The sequence below is a fragment of the Dermacentor silvarum genome, chromosome 8 (assembly GCF_013339745.2).
Source record: "Dermacentor silvarum isolate Dsil-2018 chromosome 8, BIME_Dsil_1.4, whole genome shotgun sequence".
In the NCBI taxonomy this organism is placed as follows: domain Eukaryota; kingdom Metazoa; phylum Arthropoda; class Arachnida; order Ixodida; family Ixodidae; genus Dermacentor; species Dermacentor silvarum.
The window spans coordinates 39,237,481-39,264,675 of NC_051161.1; the positions used below are offsets into that span (position 1 = coordinate 39,237,481).

At 45.9% G+C, this 27,195-nt stretch overlaps 3 protein-coding genes across 3 annotated transcripts in view; 1 reads left to right on the top strand and 2 right to left on the bottom strand.

The window, feature by feature from the left end:
* The window catches only part of LOC119462084 (rho GTPase-activating protein 18), a 229,414-nt gene that overhangs the window by 108,845 nt on the left and 93,374 nt on the right, over window positions 1-27,195 (top strand). The gene's annotated exons all lie outside the window — the stretch shown is intronic.
* On the bottom strand, window positions 2,909-5,967 carry LOC119461054 (KAT8 regulatory NSL complex subunit 2). Its single transcript, XM_037722233.2, has 2 exons — window positions 4,732-5,967; window positions 2,909-3,312 (listed from the first exon to the last, which is right to left on the bottom strand). The coding sequence occupies exons 1-2, from the start codon at window positions 5,871-5,873 to the stop codon at window positions 3,036-3,038; spliced, it is 1,419 nt and encodes a 472-aa protein (XP_037578161.1). The 5' UTR covers window positions 5,874-5,967; the 3' UTR covers window positions 2,909-3,035.
* On the bottom strand, window positions 13,955-21,863 carry LOC119461056 (uncharacterized). The gene is made up of 3 exons (XM_037722236.2): window positions 21,562-21,863; window positions 18,011-18,211; window positions 13,955-15,775 (listed from the first exon to the last, which is right to left on the bottom strand). The coding sequence occupies exons 1-3, from the start codon at window positions 21,717-21,719 to the stop codon at window positions 15,469-15,471; spliced, it is 666 nt and encodes a 221-aa protein (XP_037578164.2). The 5' UTR covers window positions 21,720-21,863; the 3' UTR covers window positions 13,955-15,468.

Below are 27,195 nucleotides of genomic sequence, written 5' to 3' on the forward strand. Positions count from 1 at the left end.
GTTACGAACATGAAAAACAATATTGAAATTTAAATTGCACGGTTAGTTGCCAAAAGCTGCGTCTCCATGTACGTGAAAAAAATAACTATCTCCTTATGTCTGCTATGGTAAACACTGCATTTCGTTACCTAAACGCAGAGGTGAAGATGCGACTGTGTGTAGTACATTACCATGTTGCTGCCGCGGCGGGTATTTTCACGCAATCTCAGTGATTTAGAAACACACCTCAAGGTTGCTTTCTGCTGCCTGAGACGAAACAGAAGTCTAGATAAACTTAATGTCAAATTCTCGAAAGCCGATGACAAGAATATGAGTAATCCACTTCTGCACAATTACGCATGCACCATGCTTCATACCCAGAATAAATATCTTGCGTAATCACTTCTGAGTGAATTCCGAAGAAAAAAAAAGTTGAAGGGAATGTGCAATGTATTGTACAAGGGGTCTTAGGAAGATATAGCAACCACAAGAGGGATCAATGAGGAGTTTCAGCACAGCTGGTTACATTTTTCAAGAGAAGAAGACGTGCCTAGAGGCAAAGTCGTCTGCAACATTTTGTTGCTGCACAAAAATATGTAGATTTTCAACAGCGGTCACTGATGAGCCGACTTGCACTGCCTCTCTGTAATCTTATTATTGGAAAAACAACAATTACAACCATTTTCAACAAGTTCTTAGGTTACTTAAATAATGTGGATAGCAAATAAATTCTGGAAAGCTCATTCACAATATTCTTTTGCGTTAAAACATTGTGCAACTTGCTACTGGTTTCCATTATTTTTCTTCATTACTTGTTCAAGCGAGTTAAATATTCTGCCATAGTTTATCGCACAATTAATCCAACTAATTAAATTTAGCTTTCTTAGATAAAATCTTTTAAGCCTACATGGATGCTGCAAAATTTCTCAACAATGGTGAGAGGGGTTTAAAAAAAGAAAACAGAATGCAGAAAACTTTATTGTCTCAGTGAATTTTTCTTTTGAATGCTATTTTCACACAAACACGAGGGCTCAACCCTCAGTGTTCGCAACCTTGTATATGTTCTTCTAGCAATAGGTGTGGTTCCCTGCAAATTTACGTGAACAAACAAGCAGATCATATTTCAGTGACTGTACAGGAACGCAAGGTAGACACATTCCAACTATGCATATATTGCAAAACAAGGATGCCTAAATTGTTGACTGAAAAACTGGCACCATTATAATGAAGCCGAATAAAGCAATAAAAATGTTTCGTGTGAAAAATGATTGCCCATGCACAGAGCGTTAGCCATATGGATCACCAATTTGTTTAATGAAAAAAGCTTCTAGTGACCCTGAATTATGGTATTCCTGAAAGCCAGTAGACCAGCAATAAATTTACATTCACACCAAATTTATTGGCTCGAGTTCTATCACTGTACATCCTAATGATTATATCAGATTCAAAAGCGAGATGAAATGATAAATTGCTGGTCGTGTGCATGGGAGGGTCCACCTGTACCTTTGCTATAGTATATTGCCGTGTAACTATTTAGGAAATGTAGTACAACCATTCAGATCACACTTTAAACCACCAGCATGGTGATCAACAGAGGTACTTATCTACATCTTTTACCCTAAATGTAAGCAGGCGTTGTGCCACTCCTGGTGGCTGTTGACAGCGTGATCCCTTTTTTTCCTAACTGTGCATTGTATATGTGTGTTTTGATACTAAATATTCGAATAATCTGTGCATGTTCGGCTACCAATGAAATGAAATGCTTATTTCTCTCACAGTTAAAGTAGCCAGCAAGAGACGCAGGGCAAAAAGATGCTTTGGTGCAGCTTGAAAAACTTCCGAGCGCCCTTTGATCACATGACAGTATTTTAACAATAACCGAGAACTCGACCTAGCTTCGCATAGGCTCAAAGGCTAATGGGTCTGGGCCGGTTACAGGCCAAGTTTAAAATCACAGGGCCAGGCTCGGATGGGCCAACGCGTGGTACTTTCAGGCTTGAAAAACTGGCCCATGTTGTGCTCTATTTGTTGAGGCTGTATGCAATGCAGTTAAGCCACAGTAGAGGCTAAATTATGTAGGATCAGGCTTATCAGCAGAAACCTACATGCTTTTATTGCAGTACCTGTAAAGCATTTTGGCTTTCAATGAGCTGAAACTGAAACACAGGGCACCAAAATTATACAGAAGCCTCCACCGAGGTTATCAATGTTCTTGCCCTGATTGGGTCGGCTACTCGTTATCTGGGTAAAGCTTCAGACACCCACAAGTGACGTTCTGCAATTTTCCTAGTGTTTTAAAAGAACAGACACAGTGTGTGCTCTCACTGATCACAAGACTCTACAGCTGAAGACAAACGAAGCCACCACAAAAATCCATAAAGCTTTGAGTTTGTGGAATATAGGGCAAGTAATAAATTCAGTAGTAGTGCAACAGGAGCTAATGAGGGAAACTGCCCTAAGTGAATGTGCCAACATCAATCCACCCACCGACAACAGCTTCTAATGTTTTAAGGCACTGGAAGAGGTACTGCTACTAATTCTGCACAGGAGACCAGCCCGTTTTATTGACATCCAGAGCATGTGGCACATGGCCTTGCTTGTTCTACAACAAAGCTTGAACACAGCAGTGCTTTTGTATTTGAGCTCATTGTGGATAGGAGAAGTTGGGCACACATGGTTGCATACTTGGCCGAACCTGGACTTATATGCTTTGAGGTAAGCAATGGTGAGAACTGTCGTGAAGCCACATGGGGCCCACCATACTGATTCTTCAGCTTCCCAAACTGCGTTATACTGCTTACATCAGTAAGAAAGGATTCAGAGTTGTAGGCTGTTGTTGGCAAGTTTGGGTGTACCATGTATCACGCCGGATAAGTTGCACTGTAGGAGGACTCGTAAAAAAGAACAAAAACAGTTTGCACAAACTGTATAACCAACTTAGCCAACATTTTAATCAATGCTGTTCTCACAATGAAACTGGACTAGTCGGTTAACACATTCAATTTTGCTTGTGAGGGGTCTTGAAAACTCGGTTCACACTGAAACTCAGTTGGGTGTCACTTGACAACATCCACATCATCTAGGATGTCAGAAGGCGCTCCCAAGCCTATGATGCCGCTGGTACCCCCATCATCTGACAGGGCCGAGTCGGTCGATTCACCAGGGTCTCCAAATTGGTTTAGGCCAAAAAGGCAACCAGGCTGCACCACATCCAAGCCCAAGGCAGCTATGTCGTCCATGGACTGGAAATGCTCTATTTCAGGAATGTCCATATCAACTGTGCTCTCAACATCCACATGTGCGTTTTCACTGCTGCCTATGCTTTCGGTGACACTGAAAAGGGAAATAATGTCTTGAATTAGGTGGAAAAGAAATGGCACCGTGAGAAAATAGTGTCAGGCAGGGGTGAAAGTGTTGGTGAAAGTTGACCGAAACCACTAATATTTATCCATTCGAAAATTCCATTAGCCTCCTCCTACATTTCTTTCGACACAGCAATTAGCACTGTATACCATGCTGCACCTTAATGTGGAGTGCCACATTAAGTTATTTTAACACTTTCTGTAATTCAATTACTTTATTGACAAGACAAATCATAACAGGTGACACCACTTTGAACACTTCATTTTGGTGGAAACTGCATTACAATGCCCGCGGTTGTGCCACATGGTTGCACAACCTTCTGGATGTGCATGTTCAAAAAGGCAAACCCAGGCTCTTGGTATTTGTTTTTTCATCTTAAAGCTCCACTATACGTTGGCCGAAGAACTGAACCGGTGCTGCTATGGCTTTGTAACGACACCCACATCGGGCGCTGATGCTGGGAAACCACATATGGACATTTTTTCTGCTTTTCATTGGCCCTACTGGCCTGGAGCGCCTTCTCAGAGACCAAACAACAAAAGCATATCACTTTATAGAGTACCCAGGTGCCAGCATCACAGCGTTGAGCAACAACAGTCTTGTATGCCAGGTGTTCACACGTTACAACACCGCCTTTTCCTCCAGTGCACAGATCGAGGGAACCTTGCAGTGTCGCTACTGGTGTATTCAAAAGAAAGCGAAGGAAGATCACCGACGAAAATTTTGAAAAGCAATTGTTAGTGAAAATAAATGATTTGTGATGGGGGTGCAGAGGATGCACTGCACGATCCAGGCCAGCTCGTGCTATTTACAGTATTTGTGCAATGTTATTACCGTTGGGATGAAAGTGAAGTAAAAGTAACCGATTACACTTTAGCAATCGCTCAATTACTTTTGTGGTGTAGTAATTGGTCACTGTAATCAATTAATTTTGGAATGAAATAATTGTAATTGGTTACTTTCTTCTGTAACAAGTCTGGTAAAAAGCCAGATGGTGACAGTGTGCACTCAAGTATTCACAACCAAAGATTCAGAAAAATCGTTTATTATTTTAGCTTCCTTGTTCTGCTGCAATTATCTTTCATTTTGGACAAGCACAAATCCTTCAAAAAACGAGTTGCACGCATCGCAGCAGAATAAACGTCACACTTCTACGATTCAAGCTTCTGCGGAGAAACATGCAGAAATCGGCGGTTTCCAGAAAGGGAGCAGATATGAAAGAACGTTTTTGGGACAATAAACTTAATAAAATCGGATGCAGCGGTAAACTTTATCGCGACGTGCACTTGAGTGATAAGTGCGATAACGACCGCGCTTCGTAATGCTCAGTTTTAGTGAACTATCGCCGAACGCTTGACATGCATTTTCTTGCGTACGAATTGGACTCACCTGCGGCCCAAGGCCGGGCTGGGCGCTGCATGAATCAGGCAGACGTCGCGCGGGCTGCGGACTTTGAACATTACTGTGCTGCAAGGCTGGCCATTGTTGCTGTCACCATCACAGCGCTCAAACAGCTGTTGTTTGCGGTCGTTAAGGATGTGAGAGCGGCAGAACCTCGACAAGGGTATGACGCTCTTGCTGCACCCTGCCTGGCTGCAAGTCACGGGTTTGACATCACCCAAGCGTTTCTGCTTGCGCTTGAACCGAGCCTTGAGAATAGCTTCGGGACCGTAGGTGCGATGGTACCGGTAATAGGCGCGGTACCGCTTGTAGAGCGCCTCCTCCTGAGGCGAGGCGAAGTCCTTGGTCACAGGCACTGACGTGGCCTTGTTACGAAGGTACTGAGCACGCTTTTGCGTCAGGATGTCCGCCAGCCTTTTAAAATGGTCCAAGTACAGTCTCTGCAACCGCACCAGCTTATCTCGAGTGATTGACGAGGCTTCCTCAACGGTGAATACGCCGGCGTGCCGGAGCGGATCGTCCAGGTCGTTGTCGAGACTGTCGGCATCACTGTCGTATTCAGCGTACGGTCGGATCTCTCCGATCGTAGGAGGCTCCTCGTCACTTTCGACATCGTAAAACTTCACCGTGTTTCTCGCGGTGTCCGATTGGTCCACGGAATGCTGCGGGTCTCGGCAGTAGTGCTCCAACGTTTCGATCACTTTCTGCGGCGTCTCGACGAGGTGCTGCTTTTTTCCGGACGAACGACGGTGCTGGAGAGCCTTTCGCGCGTGAAACTGGCAGAGAGACTCCCGTTTGTCAGTTTTCGGCGCCGCATAGGCGCACCGGCGCCCGCTCTGAGCGTGGGTGTATGCACACTGTCGAAAAGGAGCAGTTTTGTCCTCGAGAACGTGCCGCATGCAGTACTCGTAGCCTTCGATTCTGGCTTGGAGGCACACGCGGTGCATGTAGTTGCATAGTTTGCGTTCCGGGGCGGTGACCGTCCTCGGTTTTCGGCTCACCATGACTCGCCTGATGACGCTCATTGCTGCGATGTCTTGCTGGTGTCTACACTTTTGGCCTTTAGTACTCGCAGACAAATTCAGCGCAAGCTTGCCTTTGTTAGACGGCTCAAACTTGGAACGAATCATCAAGACAGTAGGCAGCCATTTCGCCTTTCTTCTCGAACAGGACCGACGCCCGACTACGCTGCGTCGTGTCTCGAACGTTTTCGATGCGACGCAGGTGCCATCTGTGTGGCAAACAAAGCAGTTGTGCAGGCTGCGTGTGAGATGGTGGCGCCATCCGACGAAGCTTGGCCGAAGCTCTGACACGAATGCCGGCCTCCGAGATGTTGACGTTTACGGAAAAGCTTAGAGGCCGTACGTAAGTTTATAGATACTTTTATCGATATACAGTACCTATAAGCTTTGGTACGCGACACGTTCTTTAAAAGGTAGTGTCCAAATTCACGTTCCATTGGGTGGCGCCTTCTGGATTAAAGTGCTGATCTCTTAAAGGCTATGCTTTTGGTGAATGCGCCGGATGCGAGTTTGGGAGCCGGAAACATGTCATAGATACGGTGCCATAGACGTCGGGTTTTGGACACCACCTATAGAATAAAAAAACGTCTCTTGTACACGCAGTATGTTGTAATGGTTAACGGTATTGCAATTGCGGTAATCATTTTTAAATCGGATGTCTTAAAGGAATGACGGTCATTACGTCTGTTCTGGTGTTTGCAATCGCTTCCGGCGCTTGCAGTGCGCAACAACACAGCCTTCGAGGTCGGATATTGTTACTTTGATGGAGCCGCGCTGTTCTCAGTGCGTTAAATACCACAACAATTCAGTGAGTTGAGTACCACACCAAAAACTGAAATCGAACTGGCACTCTTTCTATGCCACGACGATCCCCTGTGCAGTTACTATTAAAATTTAAGTTGCTTAGGAATTATGTGTAACCTCTATTTGTTATCGGGTTGTTTTTTGTTCTATCATTATTAGTTATTATTATTATCGGATCGTTATTATTCTGTTATCTTTAATTTATCGGATCCGTTTTGTTCTTGTGCGTTACCTCTGACTGGCTTAGGGCAGTGGAAGGTGTAGGCCAAGTTCATGATCATGAGGGGGAATATTGTTAGCCAAAAGTTCGGACAGTGAAAGATGTCTAAGCAAGAGGTCGCGGGATCAAATACCGGCCTTGGCGGCCGCATATTGACGGGGCCGAAATGCAAAAACACCCGTGTACTTAGATATAGGTGCATGTTAAAGAATCCCATGTGGTCAAAATTAATCCGGAGTCCCCCACTACGGCTTGCCTCATAAGCAAATCGTGGTTTTTACACGTAAAACCCCATAATTTAATTCAATTTAATTGAGTGATAGATGTGAGGGGGCAAGCAAGGAGAGTGGTCAGACGGGGGAGGCGTTTAGGCTCCGTCGAGACTTCGAATACCTCCTAGTTGAAGGGCATTTTTTAAAATCGATCTATCGAAATGGTGTTCACAATCTAGTATACTCGCTACGTTAACAAGCTTTCTCCAAATAAATCGGGCAGTATAAAGCTTTGCTTATTAAAAGCATAAAGGGATCACTAGGAGCAAATATATAAACATTTGTTCGCATACTAAGGACTATGGCTTCCTCATCGACGTCCAGCGCCCTCCACTGCATGACTTCTTTTTGGCTCCATTGACTCCATTGCATCTACTCCGACCTGCCTGATGAAATTTATCGCACTTATGCTTCAATTTTATTTTTGATCATGTACAATTGTCAATTTATTACATATTCGAAAACTGTTCGAAGATGATACGTATTTACGAATAGTGGCTTCGATTGGAAGGCCATTTGAACAATATTCGATTCGTTATTCGAATATTCACACACCTTTACTTTTGTGTTTCCATTGCCTCTCGCAACAATCGAACACGCAGGAAACTGATAATTTGCGGACCTGCGCAAGCTGTGAGAACAGTCAAAGCTATAGATAGTTTTCCCGTGACGTCGCGGACGCCATTTGTAACCGTGCTATTTGCCCGAATATATTGCGGTCACGATGACGTCAGTGCATAAATATCACGCGTTCGTTATCTCGCTTTTTCATGCGGACTGCTGGTTTTTCACCGTGTTATCACGGTTATCGATTTGCCACTCGGTGCAAGACGTGCATGTCCTGCTGTCGCGTATAGACGTCTTTGTGCCCAAAGATGGCGGCCGCGATGACGTCAACACAAACCATCTATGTACATTGTCCCTTACGTTGGCTGTTGTTACGCGAGCAATAAATTGGCCACCGAAAATTATTCATTCTTTAAGAACAAAAAAAAAAAAAAGTAAGCGCTAGAAGTAATTATAATTTTGCGCTGAAAGTGGGGCCTTGGTGTTTTGCGCTTCAAATAAACTGTAGTTGGTTGAGGAGATTTAATTATGCTTTACATGCAGTGAATAAAATTTGCTGCGAAACAACACATCTTAAACAGCGGAAGTAAACCGAAAACCGAAAAAAAAAATGATTTTGGGCAAAGTAGCACGGAACTGGAACGTTGCAATTTTTTGTTTTCACTCCGGAGCGATATCGAAAAGGAGAAAGAAATAAGGTTTTCGGTTCACGTTTGCCACCGCCCTCTTGACATTTTAATCCCTGCCTTGCTTGCACTTGTGGCTCAACCGCTATACTTCATCTGAAAATGAGCACCAGCTTGCTGTAATCCTACAATTAGCAGCATCGTTAGTGCTGTTATTTTCAATGTATCGCGTCGGGAGGCAGCCGTGTTAGTGACACCTTCGCGAGCTCTTGAATTTAGTGACCGTGTCATAGCTATCCTGTAGTGGGATACTCTATACAGGGTGCCCCAGCTATCACGCAGCACGATAAAAAAAAAGAGGAACGGCGTTACGCCAAGCAAACCTAGTGCGTATTGTTTCCAGTACAGTGGAGTAGCCGCCAGTAATCTTTTCGTTAATGAGATTTAATTAATTATTTGTAATTAATTATCTAACTCGAGAAGTACTGTCCTAATTATCAAAGTGTAAATGAGAAAGTTGTAGAGCAACATGAAAAACTCCCGATACAGCTTTATGTTGCTCAACACGAGCTACATAAATGTGTTTTTCCGAGCGTGAAAGAAGTCCGCAAATGCACGCAGAATTGCCGCGCGACTGGCCGCTCGAGGCACTTTGTGTGTATTCGCGGGCTTCTTTCATGCTCGGAAAAACTTTTATGTAGCACGTACTGAACAACAGAAAGCTGTATCGGGAGTTTTTCATGTTGCTCTACAACTGTCTCATTGACACTTTGATAATTAGGACAGTACTTCTCGAGTTAGATAATTAATTACAATTAATCAATTAAATATCAGTAACGAAAAAATTAGTGGCGGCTACTCCACTGTACTGGAAACAATACTCACTAGGTTTGCTTCGCGTAACGCCGTTCCTCTTTTTTTTAAATCGTGCTAGCTGGGACACCCTGTACACACGCACACACACACACACACACACACACACACTCACACTCACACTCACACACACGCACACGCACGCACGCCCGCACACACGCACAGGCACGCACGCATATATATATATATATATATATATATATATATATATATATATATACATACGGAGCTTTCAAACTTAAACTATAATTATTTTAATCAATTAGGCTTCAACAAAAACGGTTGTCACAAACAAGTAGGGCCAGTAAATGCATATAACCATAATTTGTTGCTTAGCTCAAGCCCAACCCCGGCGGCCTCATTCCGGTGGGGGCGGATTGCAAAAACGCTGGTGTACCGTCTATTAGGTACACGTTAAGTTACCCCGGGCGGTCAAAATTAATTCGGAGTCCCGCACTGCGGTGTGCCTCATAATTATATGTTGGTTTTGGTAAGTAAAACCCCAGAAATTAATTTAGCTTGAAAGATTTGTTAACTAACTTTATTTTCGTTGTTGTGATTATGGTGTTAGTTTATATTGAGTACTCGAAAACAATCGCGTTCCAAGACGACTCCATATTGTTGCACACTTTTAAAGCACGTGTGTTCCGAGATATTCGTAATTAAATTTAGCAGTCATTACGTTAATTTTGCATTAATTTGCGAGACTCTTGACTTAAGGAGTAACTTCCCATGTGGCGCATCTGATTGTGTATAATGAGAAAGCACTCTTGTTCTTGCTAGCCGAGGAGCAGGAGTGCAGCTCTTATCAGCTCCGCCCAGCTGCTTGTCTAGCGTGCTTTACGAAACCGGTTACGTCACATGGTCACATGGGGGTATTCGTCTTTGTGTTGGGACGCCCGCCTCTCAACCCGAAATGATTATTTTTTTTTTCGGAACAGAAGTGCTGTAGGAGTATCCAACAAAATGAAGTTGTCTTCGAAAACGATTGTCTTCATGTACCTAAATTAAAAAAAAACCTGAAAAAGAATAATTGGCAAATTTTTGGTAATGCATATGGTCATTGACCAATTTACCGCGAGAATTGTCCGAGAATTGGTCCGGAGTACGCGCACGCGCGCAAGTGTACTATATATATATATATATATATATATATATATATATATATATATATATATATGTGTGTGTATGTGTGTGTGTGTGTGTGTGTGTGTGTGTGTGTGTGTGTGTGTGTGTGTGTGTGTGTGTGTGTGTGTGTGTGTGTGTGTACACGAGCAGAAAGGGAACCGAGGGGCCCGATTTTTAATAATCATAAGAAGCCAACAAACATAGACACCAAGGACAACATAGGGGAAAGTACGTGCACTTAATAATTCAACTAAATAAATGATACATTGATAGAAATGGACGACAAAACAACTTGCCGCAGGTGGGGAACGATCCCACGTCTTCACATCCGACATTGTTCCCCACCTGCGGCAAGTTGTTTTTTCATCCATGTTCATTTCCATCAATTTATCGTTTATTTAATTCAATTAGTAAGTACACGTAATTTCCCCTATGTTGTCCTTGGTATCTATGTTTGTTGCCTTCTTATGATATGATATATATTGACAACATGAGTCACTTGGTGTGTGCTCAAACAGACAACTATAGCTGCTGGCAGCTGTGCCGCCTAGTACACAAATTTGTCGCTAGGTATATGTGCATCTGGATATGAGCCACGGGGTATGCGACCGCTCTTGGTCAATCCCACAGAATGTATATGTGCCACCTTGACACATAGGATATGAAGCCTTGAATGCATTCGGATATGTGACGTACACTCTGTGCACACACCTCTCAGTCATTCTTCCTTCGGCAAGGAGAAAAAAAAAGAGAGGGAAAGACGGGGAGGTTATCCAGTGTAATTGATAAGTCCTTAATTGTGCGGTCGCACAATTCGCAAGTCACTTAAGCATCATACACCGTCCTCGTGAGGCGGACAGCGTTTGAACAGGCGTGCTACAGGCTGAAGCTAAATAGGGTAACAGCGCATGGGAAAGTACTAGAGAGAAGAAGGACGAACGAAGCGCTGACTTTCAAATAAATTTTATTGCGGAAAGAGAAAGAGAGAAGCAAACAATCACGTGATCTACAATGCGAAATATAAGTCATACACAAGCAATAAAGAATACTACAAAATGGACACCATGATCTGCGCGAAAGAAAGGCGGTTTCTTTGTAATTTTTTAATTTCCACTTAATATTTTTGCTTGTGTCTACCTTGTATTGTACACTATACAGGGTGTTCATTTTTAAGTTTTTCGGAATTTAAAAAATCGCCTGTGGCAGGTAGCATAATTCCCATCTTTGACTTGGGTTATTCGAAGAGGCGGACATTAGTAGCACGATAAATCGAAACACATATTAAACTAATTAACAAAAATTGACTAATGAACTTTTTAGTTAATTACTTTACGACACATATTGCAATTTACGAATTCTAGCCGATGAGTTTGCAAGACGCATCCACTTGAAATGAATTTCCAGGATGACACCAGTTTCGAGATATTATTTCCCAAAGTGTGGGCGTTCCAGTTACTTTTGTGCTTCAATGTATAAAACAGCATTTTGGTAAAAACGGCCGAGTTTGCATGGCGCATATCTCCAAACTGGTGTCGTTCTGGAAATGGCAATTCATTCCAAGTGGATACGCCTGACAAGCTCACCGGCTACAATTCGTAAATTGCAATATGTGTCGTGAAGTAATTTACTAAGAAGTTTTTAGTGAATTTTTGTTAATTAGCTGAATATGTGTGTTGATTTCTCTTGCTACTAATATCCGCCTCATAGAATAACCCGGCTCAATACAAGAATTATACTACCTGCCACAGGCGATTTCTAAAAATTCCATAAAACTAAAAAATGGCCACCCTGTATATATATAGATCACATATGGTTGCTTGCTCCTCTCTCTGTCTTTCCCACACCTTTACATATTTTGCGTTGTCCACCATAAATTTCGGTTTAAAGTCAGCGTTTCGTTCGCCCTTCTCTCTCGTCCTGTTTCATGCGCTGTTACTCTGTTTATAGCATGCACCAACCGGTCCAAGTCAGCACTTTTTTGCATACTATAGGCGACGAGGCATATGCTAGTTCCATCCGCTATACTGCAGCTACCTCGCTAACTCAAACAATTTTTGCGGTATTCGTATATCCCAACGTTGCGTTGGATCTGCTTGTTTTCGTTTCCTTTTTTTTTTATTCGTTCTCTCCGCGCACGTCCGCTCTTCGGCCGTGCCGCCTATTCTCACTTTCCAGCTTTCTGCGAAGTAAGTGACTGAACTGGAGCAACACAGCGGCTCAAAAGCGCTGAGCAGCATGCCGGCGGAACGGGGTATAGATATGTATACACACTCCGCAGTCGCATGCAATTCTCTCTTCGCGGCTGCGCACAAGTGCCTGAAATTAGCTTTTGAGTGTGAAGGCAAGAGAGCGTGCTATGGAGCGGCTACGGTCCTTCCTATTTCGTATCAAGCCGTTTCCGTTTCCGCATTCTCTGACTTCCTTTTCTATCCTTCGCCTTGTATCGTTTGGTTGCTAGATTCGCCCGCTAGGAGGCGTTGGCCTTGCGCGGCTCCAGGGTAACAGTTTACCCGCCAGTTACGAAGGGAATGGTCACAGATCATCATCATCATCATCATCATCATCATCATCATCATCATCATCATCATCATCATCATCATCATCATCATCATCATCATATTTTCTTTGCCTCTTTTGCCAGGGTGATCAGATGAACTCTGGCAACAAGCGAATGGGCGTCTCAGTAACAATACCTCCCTCCCCTCCCCTTCGGAAGGAAATATATCGAACAAGGTATAGCGTTCACGGTTTTTACGAAAACAATCCAAGCCAATCGGAATATTTTGCATGAAAAAATCTCTCTCAGCGTACGGTTCGTTTGACGTGAATGTACACTTCGTACACGTTTTGGGACGTGGCTGCGTTTCTCTCGAAAGAACACCGAGGAAATTCGAAACGTGGTTGTTATCGTTGATTGCATCGTTGAAACGATGGACACCACACAGCTATGATGATAGTTGTTAAATTGCTCTACTTGTTTCTGACGGTATTCACGTATCGGTAAGCAACAGTTGGGGCCATCTCAAAAATTCCGTCATGTGATGTAGACGTGCGAAAGCGAGAACGAACAAAATTATTTCAAAAAAAAAAAAAAAAGCTTGAGCACCAGCAAGATTAGTCCCCGATCCGTTCTTCTTTCGGTGTACAAGCAATAACGAGGACTTTTCCCGAAGTCAGACAGGTTGTGAATTCGAAGGAGGAGGGGGGGCTCTCATCGAAAAGTATTTGGCATGCGACTCGACGCAAACGACAAATCTAAGTCCACCTATACCTGTGTATGCTTACCGTCAATCGTGAAGAATAGTCCAAATCGTGGTTCTTTCGGTGTACAAGCAACAAACGGGGATTTCGCCCAAAATCAGAGCGACTGTAAATTCGAAGGGGCGTTTTCTCCTGTCAAAGGTACTTTTATTGGCCTTATATGTACACACGTAGCTTCAGCTCTATCGCGATACGCAGCTTCCGCACTTCCTTCTCGATGCGTCGGCTTCTGTCAGCCGGCCGTTCCACGGCCAGTTGTGCGAAATGTGGGGCAAGTGAAACAACGAGAAATTATTCGCGCGTGCGCAGAATACATCGCTTTGCTGTGGCCAGAGACCCGCGTTATATAGTCACGCACCAAGGAGAGGTCATGCGCATCGGTATGGTTCTTTGCTCTTGTAGACCCAGTGTCTGTGCAGACGTTCTTCCACATGCTTCCAGTGTCTGTGCAGATGCTCTTCCACTGCTTGCCGAACCGGCATGGAACTGGGCCGGCACGTCGCTTCCAATTCGGTCTTCCGCGAGGCTCGAGCCAGCCGCAAGAGTTTTCAGTATCTGAATCGGCATTCCGCAAGTGGGGAGAACCGCGTTGGTAAACGCGAGCAGGAAACGCAGGCGACGTAACTTCGGCGTGCATGCCCCCATTTCCCGTCAACTTTGACTCGACGAGTATAACATGTGGATGGGCGTTATGGGCCCGGCGTTCGGCGAGGAATTTAGTGCACCAGAAATATCCGGCGTCTCATGGCTTACACCCTCTGTTTTGTTGGACTTCATGTTTTGTGTAGCACGTCTTGGATAGCAATTGTCAACTCATCCTGGATTTGATATCTACGCAATGTTATGGTGTAGTTGATGTATTTGAATTACGTGATTTCGTAACAGATGCTTTCCCATTTAAGTGGATTCCTTCCCTCACGAAATGTGTTTACTGAATGAGCCTGCGGGCACTGTGAACAAAAATGAAAGAATAAGACATTCATACACATAGTGTGGAACAGTGAGACCGATTGTTGTGAGGATAGTGTAAAAATAATCGCACGAATGTACATGGAACTTTGTTGTATTGAGAATGATGTCGACCTTCGTGCATTTTTAGAGTGAACATGAACAGTCGTGGTGGCGGAGCGTAATTTTGCACAATAACAAGCAGTGCTAACAGAAGCATTGTTTCTTGGGCGAGCTTGTATTCAATTCTGCAGGCGAGCAGCGCGAAAATAATACTAAAAAATACTTATTACGAAGGCAAGGAATGTTGACACAGTGCTTGTTTCCGTTTTCCTTGCCTTCGTAATAAGCCTTTTTTTTTTTTTTTCGAGGTGCTCGCCTCAAGAATACCAACTGGTTGTTCTGAGTGGGCTACCTCCTAAAACACTTTTGTATATGCAGCTTGTCGGCGTGATTGCAAAGGTAACGAGTCCGTCACTGCGACCAAGTCTCCAACGTGAGGGCGTTAGCCATCGACATGCATGAGCCGAGTATTGCCTCCAAACGATGATTCCTATCCGCACTTAACTGGTGCTTGGTGATTCTGTCTTGTCTCAGCAGGAATCCGTACTTCTGTCCTGAAGGTCACACGTGAACGCCCCGCGTCCCGTCAACCCTGGTGGCGCGCACCCAAACTTCTCTCGCAGTTGCCTTCTCTCCGGGAAGCATTACCTGTCCCTTTGAGCGTAGTCCCTTCACGTAGGCAACTTTACAATGTTGTCTGTTCTCGTCTCGTTAGAACTCGAACACGTCACCTCGCTACAGCCTCTTTGTGACGACAGACAGGCGGTTCAGACAATGCGGAAAACGGTTTGAACCTCGCGCGCATGTAGTCGGTGCAGCGTATTCACCACCCTGCAGTCCGGAATGACAATGTGTGTATGCAGCTTCTTCAACGGTTGGTGGACGACGGATTTGTGCAATCGTTGTTCCGTCGAAGAGAGCCGGATGCCTCTACGAGAGAGCTAGCTCTTGAAGTCCTGTCCGTCGTAGGTGAATCCCATGAGCGTGTGTCCCTTGTAAGGGCCGAACGCGTACTCCGGGTACATGAGCTCCTTGCGGTACGCTGGCATCAGGGACATGTCTGGCGGTACCGTCAGCGGCAGTGTCAGCGGGGGTGGCGTCGTGGTGCGTCGGTTCTTGCGGCGACGTTTGACGATGCGCCTCAGTGAGAATCCCTTGGGCGGCGGCGGCGGTGGCGGCTCGGTGGTCGGCGGTTCGGGCGGTTCGCGCGCCCGGATTTCCACCGTGATCGACGGGCTCTTCTGGTACCTGCGAAGGAGACACAGATTAATGCAGTTCTACCGTTTCGAGCAATAAGAAAGGGAACGCCGATATTTCTTTCGAAACGCCGTAGTGGCTAAACACCCATGCCTCGCATTAATAAAAAATAACGAGATGAAGGCGAATAAATGTTTGACGAGAGAGGCTACCTGCTCATATTAAGATGTCAGATTCAAACTCACGCGTTACGAATAATCATCGTTTTTGAACAATTTCGGTGTTCGTTGTCATATTGTTCACGACTACGCTTTTAATTCTTGTTGTTTTCTGTTGCTATGCGAGCTGTCTCGTTTTGAAAGACGAAGTCTTTCTTATTGGGTCACCGCTACTTTTCTGAGTTGGATATGTTTCTAGCCTCTTTTGTGGGATGCTATGTGCTAGCATGTGCCCCTGGGACCACTGGTAGCCGTGATGTTCCGCACATATATATATATATATCGTAGCTTTCGTATGTAATACCCCAAAAATAGTTTAAATTTTGTTAACACGTCATGATACGTCAGAACGGGGGCCGATCCCGAACATAATGCGGACTACAATGTAAGCCGATCCTGAAGACAGTGCAGTACACAAAAAAAAAAAAAAAAAGAGAGAGAGAGAGAGAGAGAGAGAGAGAGAGAGAGAGAGAGAGAGAGAGAGAGAGAGTCCAGCGCACCTCTTACTCCCCCTCACGCGAGGGGTGGTGCGATCGAGTACCGCTCGTTCGGTGACACAACCAGTCTAGAGATTTCCGAAGGCACTCTAAGTTGCTCAAGCCGCGACGGCATTGGAACGAAAATGATGACATTCTTATTTAGACGTTGCGGTTTCGTTATAAAACGATGCATCGCAAAAACACAATCAGCATTAAAATAGATGTGCAAAAGCCCGTTAATTATGTGTGGCGAGAATTGTTATTATACACCAGTTATGTAGCGCGAAGTTAACGAGCCTTGTTTTCTATTTCGCTCGTAATACCTGACGTTACGTGACTGTCCTATAATCGGTATAGTACAAGATTGCAGCAATACTCCACAAAAGTGATCGCCGCCATCCGCTTTGGTGAGAAATCTTGCCACCGTAACGTGCAGTTCGGAATGAAGCTTGTGATTTTAACCTTGTCATGGTATAGCGAATCATCGTTTACAGGAAATTAAATGTCAAGTTTCATGGGTCAGGTTGTTCTCCCGCGAGAGTGTCTACCATGTTGACGATTTTAAATATATAACATCTGACGTGGTGTCTGCAAAAGCGAAACAAATTTTTGCGCGCTGTTGGAGGAACGTGAGGGCAATGTATACCGTCGTCCCGAGATGTGGGGCCAATTGCTGCGGCAGACTTGCATCGAAATTTACGACTCTGGAACTGCGCAGCGATTACCAGATCTTGTGACTGCATAATCTGCGTATTCTATACAGAGAGCTAAAGCGCACAAAACCAGCATGCATGCGAAATAGGCTTTGTTCGCATTTTATACGTCTGCTACTGGACATAGAGAGAGAGAGAGAGAGAGAGAGATTTGGAGGTGAACTCCAGAATTGCCCTGTTGTTTACTTTTACAAATGTACTTATGCGTCCTTTAGCGACAATCGGTGATGGCGATCTGTCTGTTTGACTACATACTTGGCGTTCGAGGCAATGTCGGCCACTGGCACGTATGCGTACCAAGGGCCTCATTTGGGTCCCTTGAGTGACTTAGGAGTTCGATTTCCAAACCATCGTGGTGGCAATGGCGACGCAGTGGGATCGAAAAACTGTGCCAGCCTTTAGATATATGTTACGGAGACTCTAGTAGGAAGAGAAAAGGGATCGGGTAATAGAGCCGGGTACTCCCCGAAATTTCAAATGCTCCCTGAGAACATTTCGTATCAGAAGCAGAGACACGTTTCTGGAACGTTGAAAATGGTTCCGGAAATAAAACCCTGCCTTCGGTATAGTGAAGTTGCGAGCTTTCGCCAGTCTTTTCTTAACAGCGTTCCTTAGGAAAACCCTGTAGCACGCTTCGTTATGGTGGTTTAGGTTTATATTTCGTGCTCAAATGTGTGGAAAAAAACAAACAAACAAGAAAATACGTTGAGAATCGGTCGCTCGGCATACCAAGTGTACGCAACCGCGCATGCTTTGATTTCGCTGAACATTCCGCTGCCACATTAAGGCCCCCGTGACCGCGGCGTGTGGTGAAATCCCATCTATCGCCCCGTCGCGTACCTCCGTGGCGTTTCGTCGGGCGTCGAAGCGGCCCACCTGTGCAGGTCGTAGTCTCCCTGCTGCAGCTTGTAGTCGTCGTGGTGGTGGTGGTGGTACTTGGCCCCGAGGGCGTCGTCGTACTCCTGCTTCTGCTCCTTCGAGTTGCTGCCGCCGAAGGTGGCGTCGATGCCCACCTTGAAGCCCGAGCGCAGGCCGGACCCGTGACCGTTGTCCAGGTCACGGTAGATCTTGATGGACCTGCGTGCGAAGTTACGAGGACAAATGGGTGGTTTACGAAATGAACCAGTGCTTGGCAAACTCGGGGTCGCGACCCCTTGTCAAGTCGCATTGGATGGAAATGGAGGACTGTAAAACGGCTTAGGAACTTGAACAAAATGAAAAAAAAAAAAATGAGTGTTGTGTCAGTGGGCTCATAATACATCCGTATCTTGATGCACCGAACAATATCGCAATGAAGGTTGCAGTGTTCGAGCTTTTATCTATCTTTTGAAAAGCTCTGTTTCAATAAACACTTCTTTTATAGGGTAGTTATTCCTGTCACGGTGACCTTTTTCCATGTCACAATGGATTCTAATCGATGTAGTTCATTGAATGTTACAGCGATAAACTTCGAATGTAAATGCCAAGGTATTTCTATTTTTGTGTGCCGCTGGAAGGGGGGGGGGGGGGGTTGCGCGCATATATCCAAAATTTCATGGCTGCCACAAAAAGATTGCGGAGGAGGTGGAGGGACACGGCATTGCAATGCTTTAAATTTCTTGGTCGGGGAATGGTAGAGTTTGAAAAACTGCGCCATAAACTCGTCAGAGTGAGCGCAGAATCAGCTGCGGTCCATGGCGGAGTCGGTACCCGCGCCTTCACGCCGTTTGTTATGTTCTGGCGGAGATCACATTATCACGCTTGCTTCCAATTTGATACTCGTGCCATCTATCACAACATGTTCTCGATGCTATACTATCCGTGAGTGAAGAACGATATCGTATAATACCTACTAGCCGAACGCAATGAGAACCATATGCCCTCATAAATGCAAGTGTCTACATGATCAAATCGGAGTTGTTCCACGGCGAGGCCTCGTCGGAACACTGTGTATCTGGTTTTATTTGTGCTAGGTTAACGTCAGGTTAATGTTAAATGATGTGCTATTTTCTACTTGTGGCTAAACATCTTGTGGTATGCAGATTATATAAATTGAGGGTAGTCTCGGAAAAGAAGCAGCACCTCTCGGTCCTAGCTGCACTTGTCCTAGTAGTGCTCGGCGAAGTGCAATGCACTATGTATGAAGCCTGGTGGCAGCTGCTTCTTCATTGCTTGCCGGGGAATAATAGGCCAGAAAATTAGGCTAGGCTAGTTGGTTTAAATTCCTCCTGAAGGGCAGCGCAATCAAAACAAGATAAAAAAAAAAATGGAACGAGCGAGCGCTGTCCTTCGTCTATTTGTTGTGTTTGTTGCACTGCTGCTCAAGATGGCTGAAAGTAACTGCATTCGTTAACTCGTTTGCGGTTGCGCACATTGGTTCGGGCACACGGACACCTTGTTGGGCGGTTTGTCTTTCTGCCACTATAATTTGTTCAAGCAGTTATATTTTTTTACCTTGAGGTGCATTGAGGAAAGATTTGTTTTCGGAAAAAGAACTTTCCTTCAAATAGATTTTAAGGTAGCACCAAATGAGCCATTAACGTAACGGTTTTTGCAGAAGCAGTGCAGAATTCTGCGAATCCTTTTTTGGATATAATTCGTGGCTTAGAGAGATGATTGCTTATGTGCTAACAGTGATACCCTGGCGTGTTTTCTCTGTTTACCATGCAAAGTGTGCCTTACTGGCACAGAGGCACGGTTGTCTTTCTTTGAGTTTTTGTCTACGCGAAGAGAGATGTGCGTATAGTTATATCGATGGTGACTCGGCCAAGCGTGTCCCAAACTAAATAAAATTAAATTGTGAAGTGGAATTAATGTGTTCGGCGCCGCACAATCTAGAATAATGATATAGAAGCCAATCAAGCGTATAGACAACGCCATCCAGACCGACGAGACCTTAAAGACGGCCGGAAAAAATTGCGACCTGAACACCGGTTACATCGTTCTTAGCGGTCTCAGCTTTAACGCAATGTGAGATGATGAGTTAAGTGACCGGTAGTAGTGTGCTGCATAAACCGCGTAGACGACTTATGTAACTCGACACTGACATCTTTATCACCATGCAGGCGGAGCAGCATGTAACAGAACACGTAATCAATCATTACAGAGGGAAGCAGGAAGCCCTTACCGTCTTGCACTCACTCGGCATTCGGATACTCCGGCGTGTGCGGTCAGATATACGCACTAAGCAGTCGCGCATTGTGGCCAAGTTCAACTCTCTTCGTGAATGCAGGTTAAAGGAGCATTCATTGCCCTCCATTGATATTTTAACGAGCCGTTGTTATTTTTAGGTTACACATACGCTAAAGCACCAGCGATACTTAATATATAGAGAAGAGTTATTCCAAATAACAGTTCGTCCTTGTCACCCTTGTATGGCGTCCTCGATGATGGGGAAACATTCGGTGGTCTCCCTGTTGTAGGGAGGGCACCGAAGGTCACATTTTCGGCATGGTGTCCTTAAATCTCTCTTTTCTTTTATCCAGCGTTCATGCTACATATTCACTCGCGAATAGTGGGAAAGGCTATACTTTACTGTAATTTAACTGCGGAGCAAGACATATCATGTTGCTGTAGGAGCAGTCCGCTTTCTCTCCAGCGCTGCTCATTGAACACTGTTAATCAAAGTCATGGGAGTGTTTATACACTGCTCGAATTTTAAACCCAAGGTGATCTGTTATGAATAAGCGTCATGTATAAAAGAGCAATGACTAGATGGAAAATCGCGTCAAGTGCAATACATGTGATAGTGCTCTGAAAAGTTCTACACAGTCAGTAGCCGAAAGAGGTTGGTTGCTGAGGGTGCTGCGAAGGCACCGCTGCTGGTGGACATCGCAGATGTGTCGCTCAAGGCGAACGTTTTCGCCGCAGTAAAAGAGGGATCAGCACTCGGTGTTCCCAGCTAGTCTCCCTTTCGAGGACTGATTCAGGGACGTAGATAACCGGTGCGCTCAGCATGACATGGCGGAGGAATCATAACGGGCACCGCGGAAATCAGCGAGAGGGCGAACATTAGTGAAAGCAAAACTTGGCTTCAAGGTTGCTTCAACATGTAAGGTACAGCTCGAAATTACAGAGGAAGCTCGTGCGAGTTTTGTGGATGCCGACTTCACCTTTCACGTGGCCGGTGGCACGTGCTCGCGAAGGACAACGACAGTCAACATGCTGAGCAGCCGACGCAATCCGGAAGAGATGGACTTGGCGCGTGACCATGTCATACTGAATGCATTGGTTCTGTCATATAAGCGAAACTAAGCCGTATTACACTTGGCTAACAGTTAGTGGAGAAACGGCGAGCACTGATGTGTGTTCTTCTGCCGTGGAATAGTTTAAGTGTCCGCCTTGAGCGAGACGGTTGCGGGGACATCCTGCAGAAGATGTTCCCGCACTCGCACACTAATGAGCACTGCAATTCTCGAGAGGGGGGGGGGGGGGGGGGGCGTCCTTACGGCTTGGGTATCATGGAGCCCAGGGTGCTTCGACGTAGCAGCATTCCGAGCAGGACGGCCTCGGCGCCGGTCGCCAGCCACAGCGCCAGCCACAGGGAGAGTAACCGGGGCGCTGCCGTAGTCACCATCGCCGCCGCACCGGTGGCCCCGAATCGCATCGCGTTCGCTGCCTTCTCTGGATGTGGCGGCCGTGCGGTTAGCCCCCGGCGTTTCCTTTATGGCGGGGGGGAGGCCGTGGCCCCTCTCCCAGCCACCACGATGGCCGCCTCGGGGTCGGGGAAGGAGGGGGAGGAGGACAGCGCACTTTTTGCCGCGCACGCAACCTGCGCATAAAAAGAGAAAAGAACCGGGGCGTGAATGGCGTAGCTGTCGAGCGATTCACTTGACCGTTGTGATGATTGCGGGATTGCCTGTTACGAGACGGTCCTCGTCGCGCGTCACTGCCATGGAGGGAGAAAGAGGGGCGGAGGTGTTGATGAGAGCCGACGCCGTGCCAGGCAAACTAAACACTTTCGAACTTAGATTTGATCAGACTTCAGCACAACTTTAAGTCGGCTGGACTTGACTTGAGATCATTTTCTGAGTCAAAGATAATAGGAACGTGGCCACATCCGTCGCCGGCGCAAAAGACTATCTCCGTGCACTGGTGCAGTTCCTGAAGTGCACCGGCCTGAGTGACCGTTCGTAGTACTCCCGTGCATCCACCCGCGTGCACGTAGTGTTCACCCTCTCCGTCTTTTGCCCTTTCTACTTCCCTTTTTCTCACCACCAGTATAGGGTAGCAAACCAGGCGCTCCTTTGTTTGACCTCCCTAACTTTCATCTCCTTGCTCTCTCTCTCTCTCACAGCACAAGTAACCATGTCACCACAGCTCTATTTACGATAGTTTTTGGAATGCAACTGCCGCGTGAACAACGTATAGTACGTCACAGGACAGGTTTCTCCGATAGTCGCTGTTAGTACTGCGCACGAGGTCGCTGGTTCGATCCCGGCCGCGGTGGCCGCATACCGATAGGAGCCAAAAATGACATAATATTCACTTTCATAAAACAATCACGAAAATGATACAACATGATATTATCACGTCAAACATCAGTTAAATGCAGTGCCTGGTGGTGACGTGTGAGGGGCAACGATATATATTCGTGACTGCAGGAACATCAATCTGTTTGATAAACAGGGCCCAGGCCGTATTTGTTGTTTGAAACAGCGGAGTTTACAGATCTTTGCCATTTCAATTATACAAGGTATAGTCATCACATAAAAACTTAACCTGATAATCGATGTGTCGTTCCCAACCATTGTTTGCTTGTTTGTTTACACCTCAAAATTTGATTACCATGATGCACGCCGTAGTGGGGGACTCCAGATTACTTTTGACCACCTGGGGCTCTTTAATGTGTACCCAATACATGGCATACGAGCGTTTTTTTTTTTTTTTTGTTTAGCCACCATCAAAATGTGGCCGCCGTGGGTGGGATTTGATCCCGCGTCCTTCGGCTTGGCAGCGTAAGGCCAAAGCCACTACGTCACCGCGACGGGTTTCTACCTCAATTGCGTTCACCTACTATACGGGGCAATGGCGAACAAGACAGCGGTTATAGCGTGGCCGGGGAAAGGAGGGAGGGAGGGAGGGAGGGGGGGAGGGGATGCAACTGTATATATTACTGTAATAATTGAAATTGAATATATGTAAAAGAAGGAAATATTTGAAGTAGTATTTAGACAGATAAGTATAATTTGTCATATCAAAAAGTTTTTTCACCGTGCTTCCGCACCAACTGTGCCTGCAGTCAACGATTCCACAGCATGTGCGCGCACTGTCCGTCGGCCCGTTGTTTACCGTTACATCTCGGATGGGTTTACCGTAGCCCGATTAAAGGATGCATGTTGGAGGACAAAAGAGAAGACACACATACACACAAGGCGCCGTGTGTCTCCCTGTGTGTCTTCTTTTGTCCTGTCTTTTAATCGCGTTACGGTAAACCTATTCAAGATGCGTTACCAACAAGCCCACATTGCAATCCTCGTTACCGTTACAAACGCGGCGGCGCCGCGAACGACAAGCGCCTCGACTTGTAGCTCTCGGACGCAACTACTCTGCGCATCTTGGACAAGCGCTACGAAGATGCGCTTCGACGGACGCCAACCGGGATGCTTTCCATGTGCATACATAAATATGCGAGCGAAACCGATGAAGAAAGAAGAACGATACTTGACGACCCACTTTCGTATAATGCAGGCGGCCCGTGCTTGTTATTTGTTTTTCTTGATAACTTTCCTTTCATATTTTGGTTGTTGTGCGGCTTGCGCAGATAAGGAAACTTAACTGCTCTTTGCTTAAAGTTAAGAGGACACGCTTGCCATTCCTCGGCTAAAGCACGCTCGACCCTGTTGCTCTTCACGCTTCTTGGGCGCCCGAAGAATCTAGTGTATACACTTACACTTTCAGATTTTATCACCCGAAACGGGGTGCACCGAGTTACGACATCACGCTGACAAAAAGTTATGCGTGGCGAATGGGAAGAAAAAAAAAAAAATGAAGGCTGAGGACGGACAGCTGGCGTAAACCGGGTGTTCTTTTTATTTCCCTACTACAATTTTACCAGTTCTTCTTCAATCAGGTGATGATGATGACGATGATGATGACGACGACGATGATCATCATCATCATCACTTATTTGACATCATCTTGCTCATTCCCATTCGTGGCTGCAGCTCAGTGGCTATGGCGTCCCGTTGCTAAGCACGGGGTCGTGGCTTTGACCTCTGCCGTGGCGGCCGCATTCATTGAGAAAGCTTTAGCTTTCTTCTTTCTTTTCCTTTTGATTAGACGTAACCATTCCGGAGCATTGGCCATGAACGGGCAGGTTGCAGTAGCACCTACCCAATGGCCAAGTCAAATAAAATAAAATCAAGTAAAACAAGGAAGCCGTTGAATATCACTCACTATGTTTGTGGGCTTTACGACGTGTCTATCAGCCGGAATATGAGTACATGTTTTATGCTACATGCTCTTTGTGTCGTGTTTTATTTTATTACGCAGAACGGAATAAAGTGCGCTCACGGACACTATACTTTGTCCCTCAGCATGCACACAGGGTTAACATAGACCCGTGGCGCTGTCGACAACCCGCCGTTCCTGTCCGCGTGCTGAGAAAATTGATCACTGTAGCATCTACTGTATGGTTGCCGTTTTCTTCTGCGACGTTCTCCAAAGAACGCTTTAAAATGATTTAGATATCACATCATACGCTTTTAGAAATCCCTGTGACCCGGCCTCCATACGACACCTTTATGCTACTTCACCTGCATGACCTTTTGCGCAGTAGAGTGTGTGAGAGGTATGCTGAAACACCGCGCGAAGCACCCGGTTGTTCTTTCTGGCTGAAGGACCACCGCCGGCCTGGATGATGATGATACAGTTTTACTTTCGAATTCGCTTGCTTGACTTTTGAGTGCATGTACTTGAGTCACGTTCGTTTCTTGTAGTGCATTGTTTTCTTTTCCTGAATTTTTTTCACCCCGTGTAATAAAGAAGAAAAAACAAAAAAATGTGCGTCCGTGATCTACGGAGTCGGAGCAGCGGGCAAGTAATACTTCCGTATTCAAGTGCAATCTGTGTGAGTTGACCCTAAAATTATAAACTCAAGGCGCCGTTTTCTGCTGCACATTCTGGCTTGCAACCGACACAAGTGTTCAAGCCGCTTTCTTTCATCACATTTCCAGCTGCGAGAGAGAGAATTTCAAATTCTCTCGCGCGCGCAATTCAAGCGCAATTCAAATGCATTCTATCCGCAAGAAGTGTTTACTTCCTCATTACCGTGCAGCCTCGGTTGCGCGAAGGCGAGCTTTGTGGTTCTTTTTTTTTTATTTGCCCCGCACGGCCGGCGCCGCCGCTGCCGCGGATGCCATAGAGTACGAGGCGCGCGTACTCAGCTGTGATTAGTTGGCGTGTTCGGCAAGTGCAAACCAGCCAGGCCACAGCCACTGTCGCGAAACCCGGAGAGGTTCGCAACGAAAAGCTTCGCTTTTAACACAGTCCCTAATCCGGCGTTTTAATCCTATAGCTGAGCTTAAAGGGAATCTGAAGAAGGTTTTCACACCGTATTCAAGAACGCAAGTTAAGTTGAAGCCCATGCTTGACTTGATCCGAGTGACGCTTGCGTGAACGTGCCCAGGACGCTCATTGCGTTTCGTCCGGCGCGTTCAGGACAGGCGTCATTTATATCAAGTGAAACATGGGTTTCAACTTAAGTTGCGTTCTTGAATACGGGCCTTAGAATTGGAATATTTACGGGGTTTGGAAGGCTGAAAAAGTGCAGTTAAACTCCTGCAGTTATTTTCTCGATTGTGCGCGTCTCGCGAAAGACCGGGCGCGAGGATGACGTCAATACAGGGGTCACGTGAGGGCTCTATTCGAACCACGCACCTCGCCGATACGACTTCACTCACGCCCGTCTTCGCCATCAGAGCCCGTTAACCGAACCCCGGCGTCGCCCGCAGACGCTGCGGCTTGCTTTTGCTAAATTAAAGCGACTAGCGGTGATCTCAGGCCTGTTAAACTGTGATTTTCGTATACTCAGGGGGTGAACAACTATAATAATTCGTTGAAAGCTCACTTTTTCTTGAAAAGTGCTTCAGCTCCCCCTTAAGCTGAGCTTACACTCGGCGACACGGCACGGCCGTGGCCGCGGCCACGTGCGAACGCTCTATGCCGGTAGTTACGGAGCGCTCTCGCTGAAGGTGGCTGCTGACAATTTCGAATAGAAATTCGATTTCGACACATTTAACGTCCACTGCAGACGACATTTTGGTCAAGAAACATGCACGCCGTCAATGAAACGTGTTCTCAACGCGATCCTATATTGCCGAATCTCGCAAATGCGGAAGAAAGTTAGTAGAAACGCGCCAAAGGGAGCAGCGTTGCTTCGAAGGTTGCTACATGTAGCGTACAGGCAGTGTCTCACGCGAAGCCTGGCTCTTTCGGAACCGATTGATGTGTCTGTACACTTATTACAGAAGTGTCTTGGGACCTCTAGGCTACGACGGTGGGACGTGCTACCTACGTGTATATAACCGACAGCGATTGTTTGGGATCTGGTATTAAATAATCGTGTGTGGATCAGAGAACAAACGGGGATAGCCGATGTTCTAGTTGACATTAAAAGGAAAAAAATGGAGCTGGGCGGGCCACGTAATGCGCAGGATGGATAACCGGTGGGCCATTAGAGTTACAGAATGGATACGAAGAGAAGGGAAGCGCAGTCGAGGACGGCAGGAAACTATAGGTGGGGTGATGAAGTTAGGAAATTTGCAGGCGCAAGTTGGAATCAGCTAGCGCAAGACAGGGGCAATTGGAGATCGCAGGGAGAGGCCTTTGTCCTGCAGTGGACATAAATATAGGTTGATGATGACGATAAAATAATCACCGCCCTAACTGTGGCAGAGCAGAAACTCGGGTCACACGATGTTCTAATGTATAGAGACCAAAGGCGTGTGACACGTCGTAGGGTGCTCATTCGGCGACCGCGTTTGTTCCCGCGGTTGATGCAAACGTAGTCTTTTCGCGCAGCTGGTCGTTACTATCACCATGGTAGTGATGCAGAACTATATCGATAGTAATATTGATAC

What these genes read in the sequence shown, in the direction of transcription:
- LOC119461056 (XM_037722236.2), bottom strand. Translation starts at nt 21,719, where the DNA reads ATGCGATTCGGGGCCACCGGTGCGGCGGCGATGGTGACTACGGCAGCG. An exon ending in GGCTCCATGATACCCAAGCC is followed by an intron (nt 18,212 to 21,561) that starts GTAAGGACGCCC and finishes CTTCGCACGCAG; the next exon opens with GTCCATCAAGATCTACCGTG. An exon ending in GGAGACTACGACCTGCACAG is followed by an intron (nt 15,776 to 18,010) that starts GTGGGCCGCTTC and finishes TCTCCTTCGCAG; the next exon opens with GTACCAGAAGAGCCCGTCGA.
- LOC119461054 (XM_037722233.2), bottom strand. Translation starts at nt 5,873, where the DNA reads ATGATTCGTTCCAAGTTTGAGCCGTCTAACAAAGGCAAGCTTGCGCTG. An exon ending in AGCCCGGCCTTGGGCCGCAG is followed by an intron (nt 3,313 to 4,731) that starts GTGAGTCCAATT and finishes TTCCCTTTTCAG; the next exon opens with TGTCACCGAAAGCATAGGCA.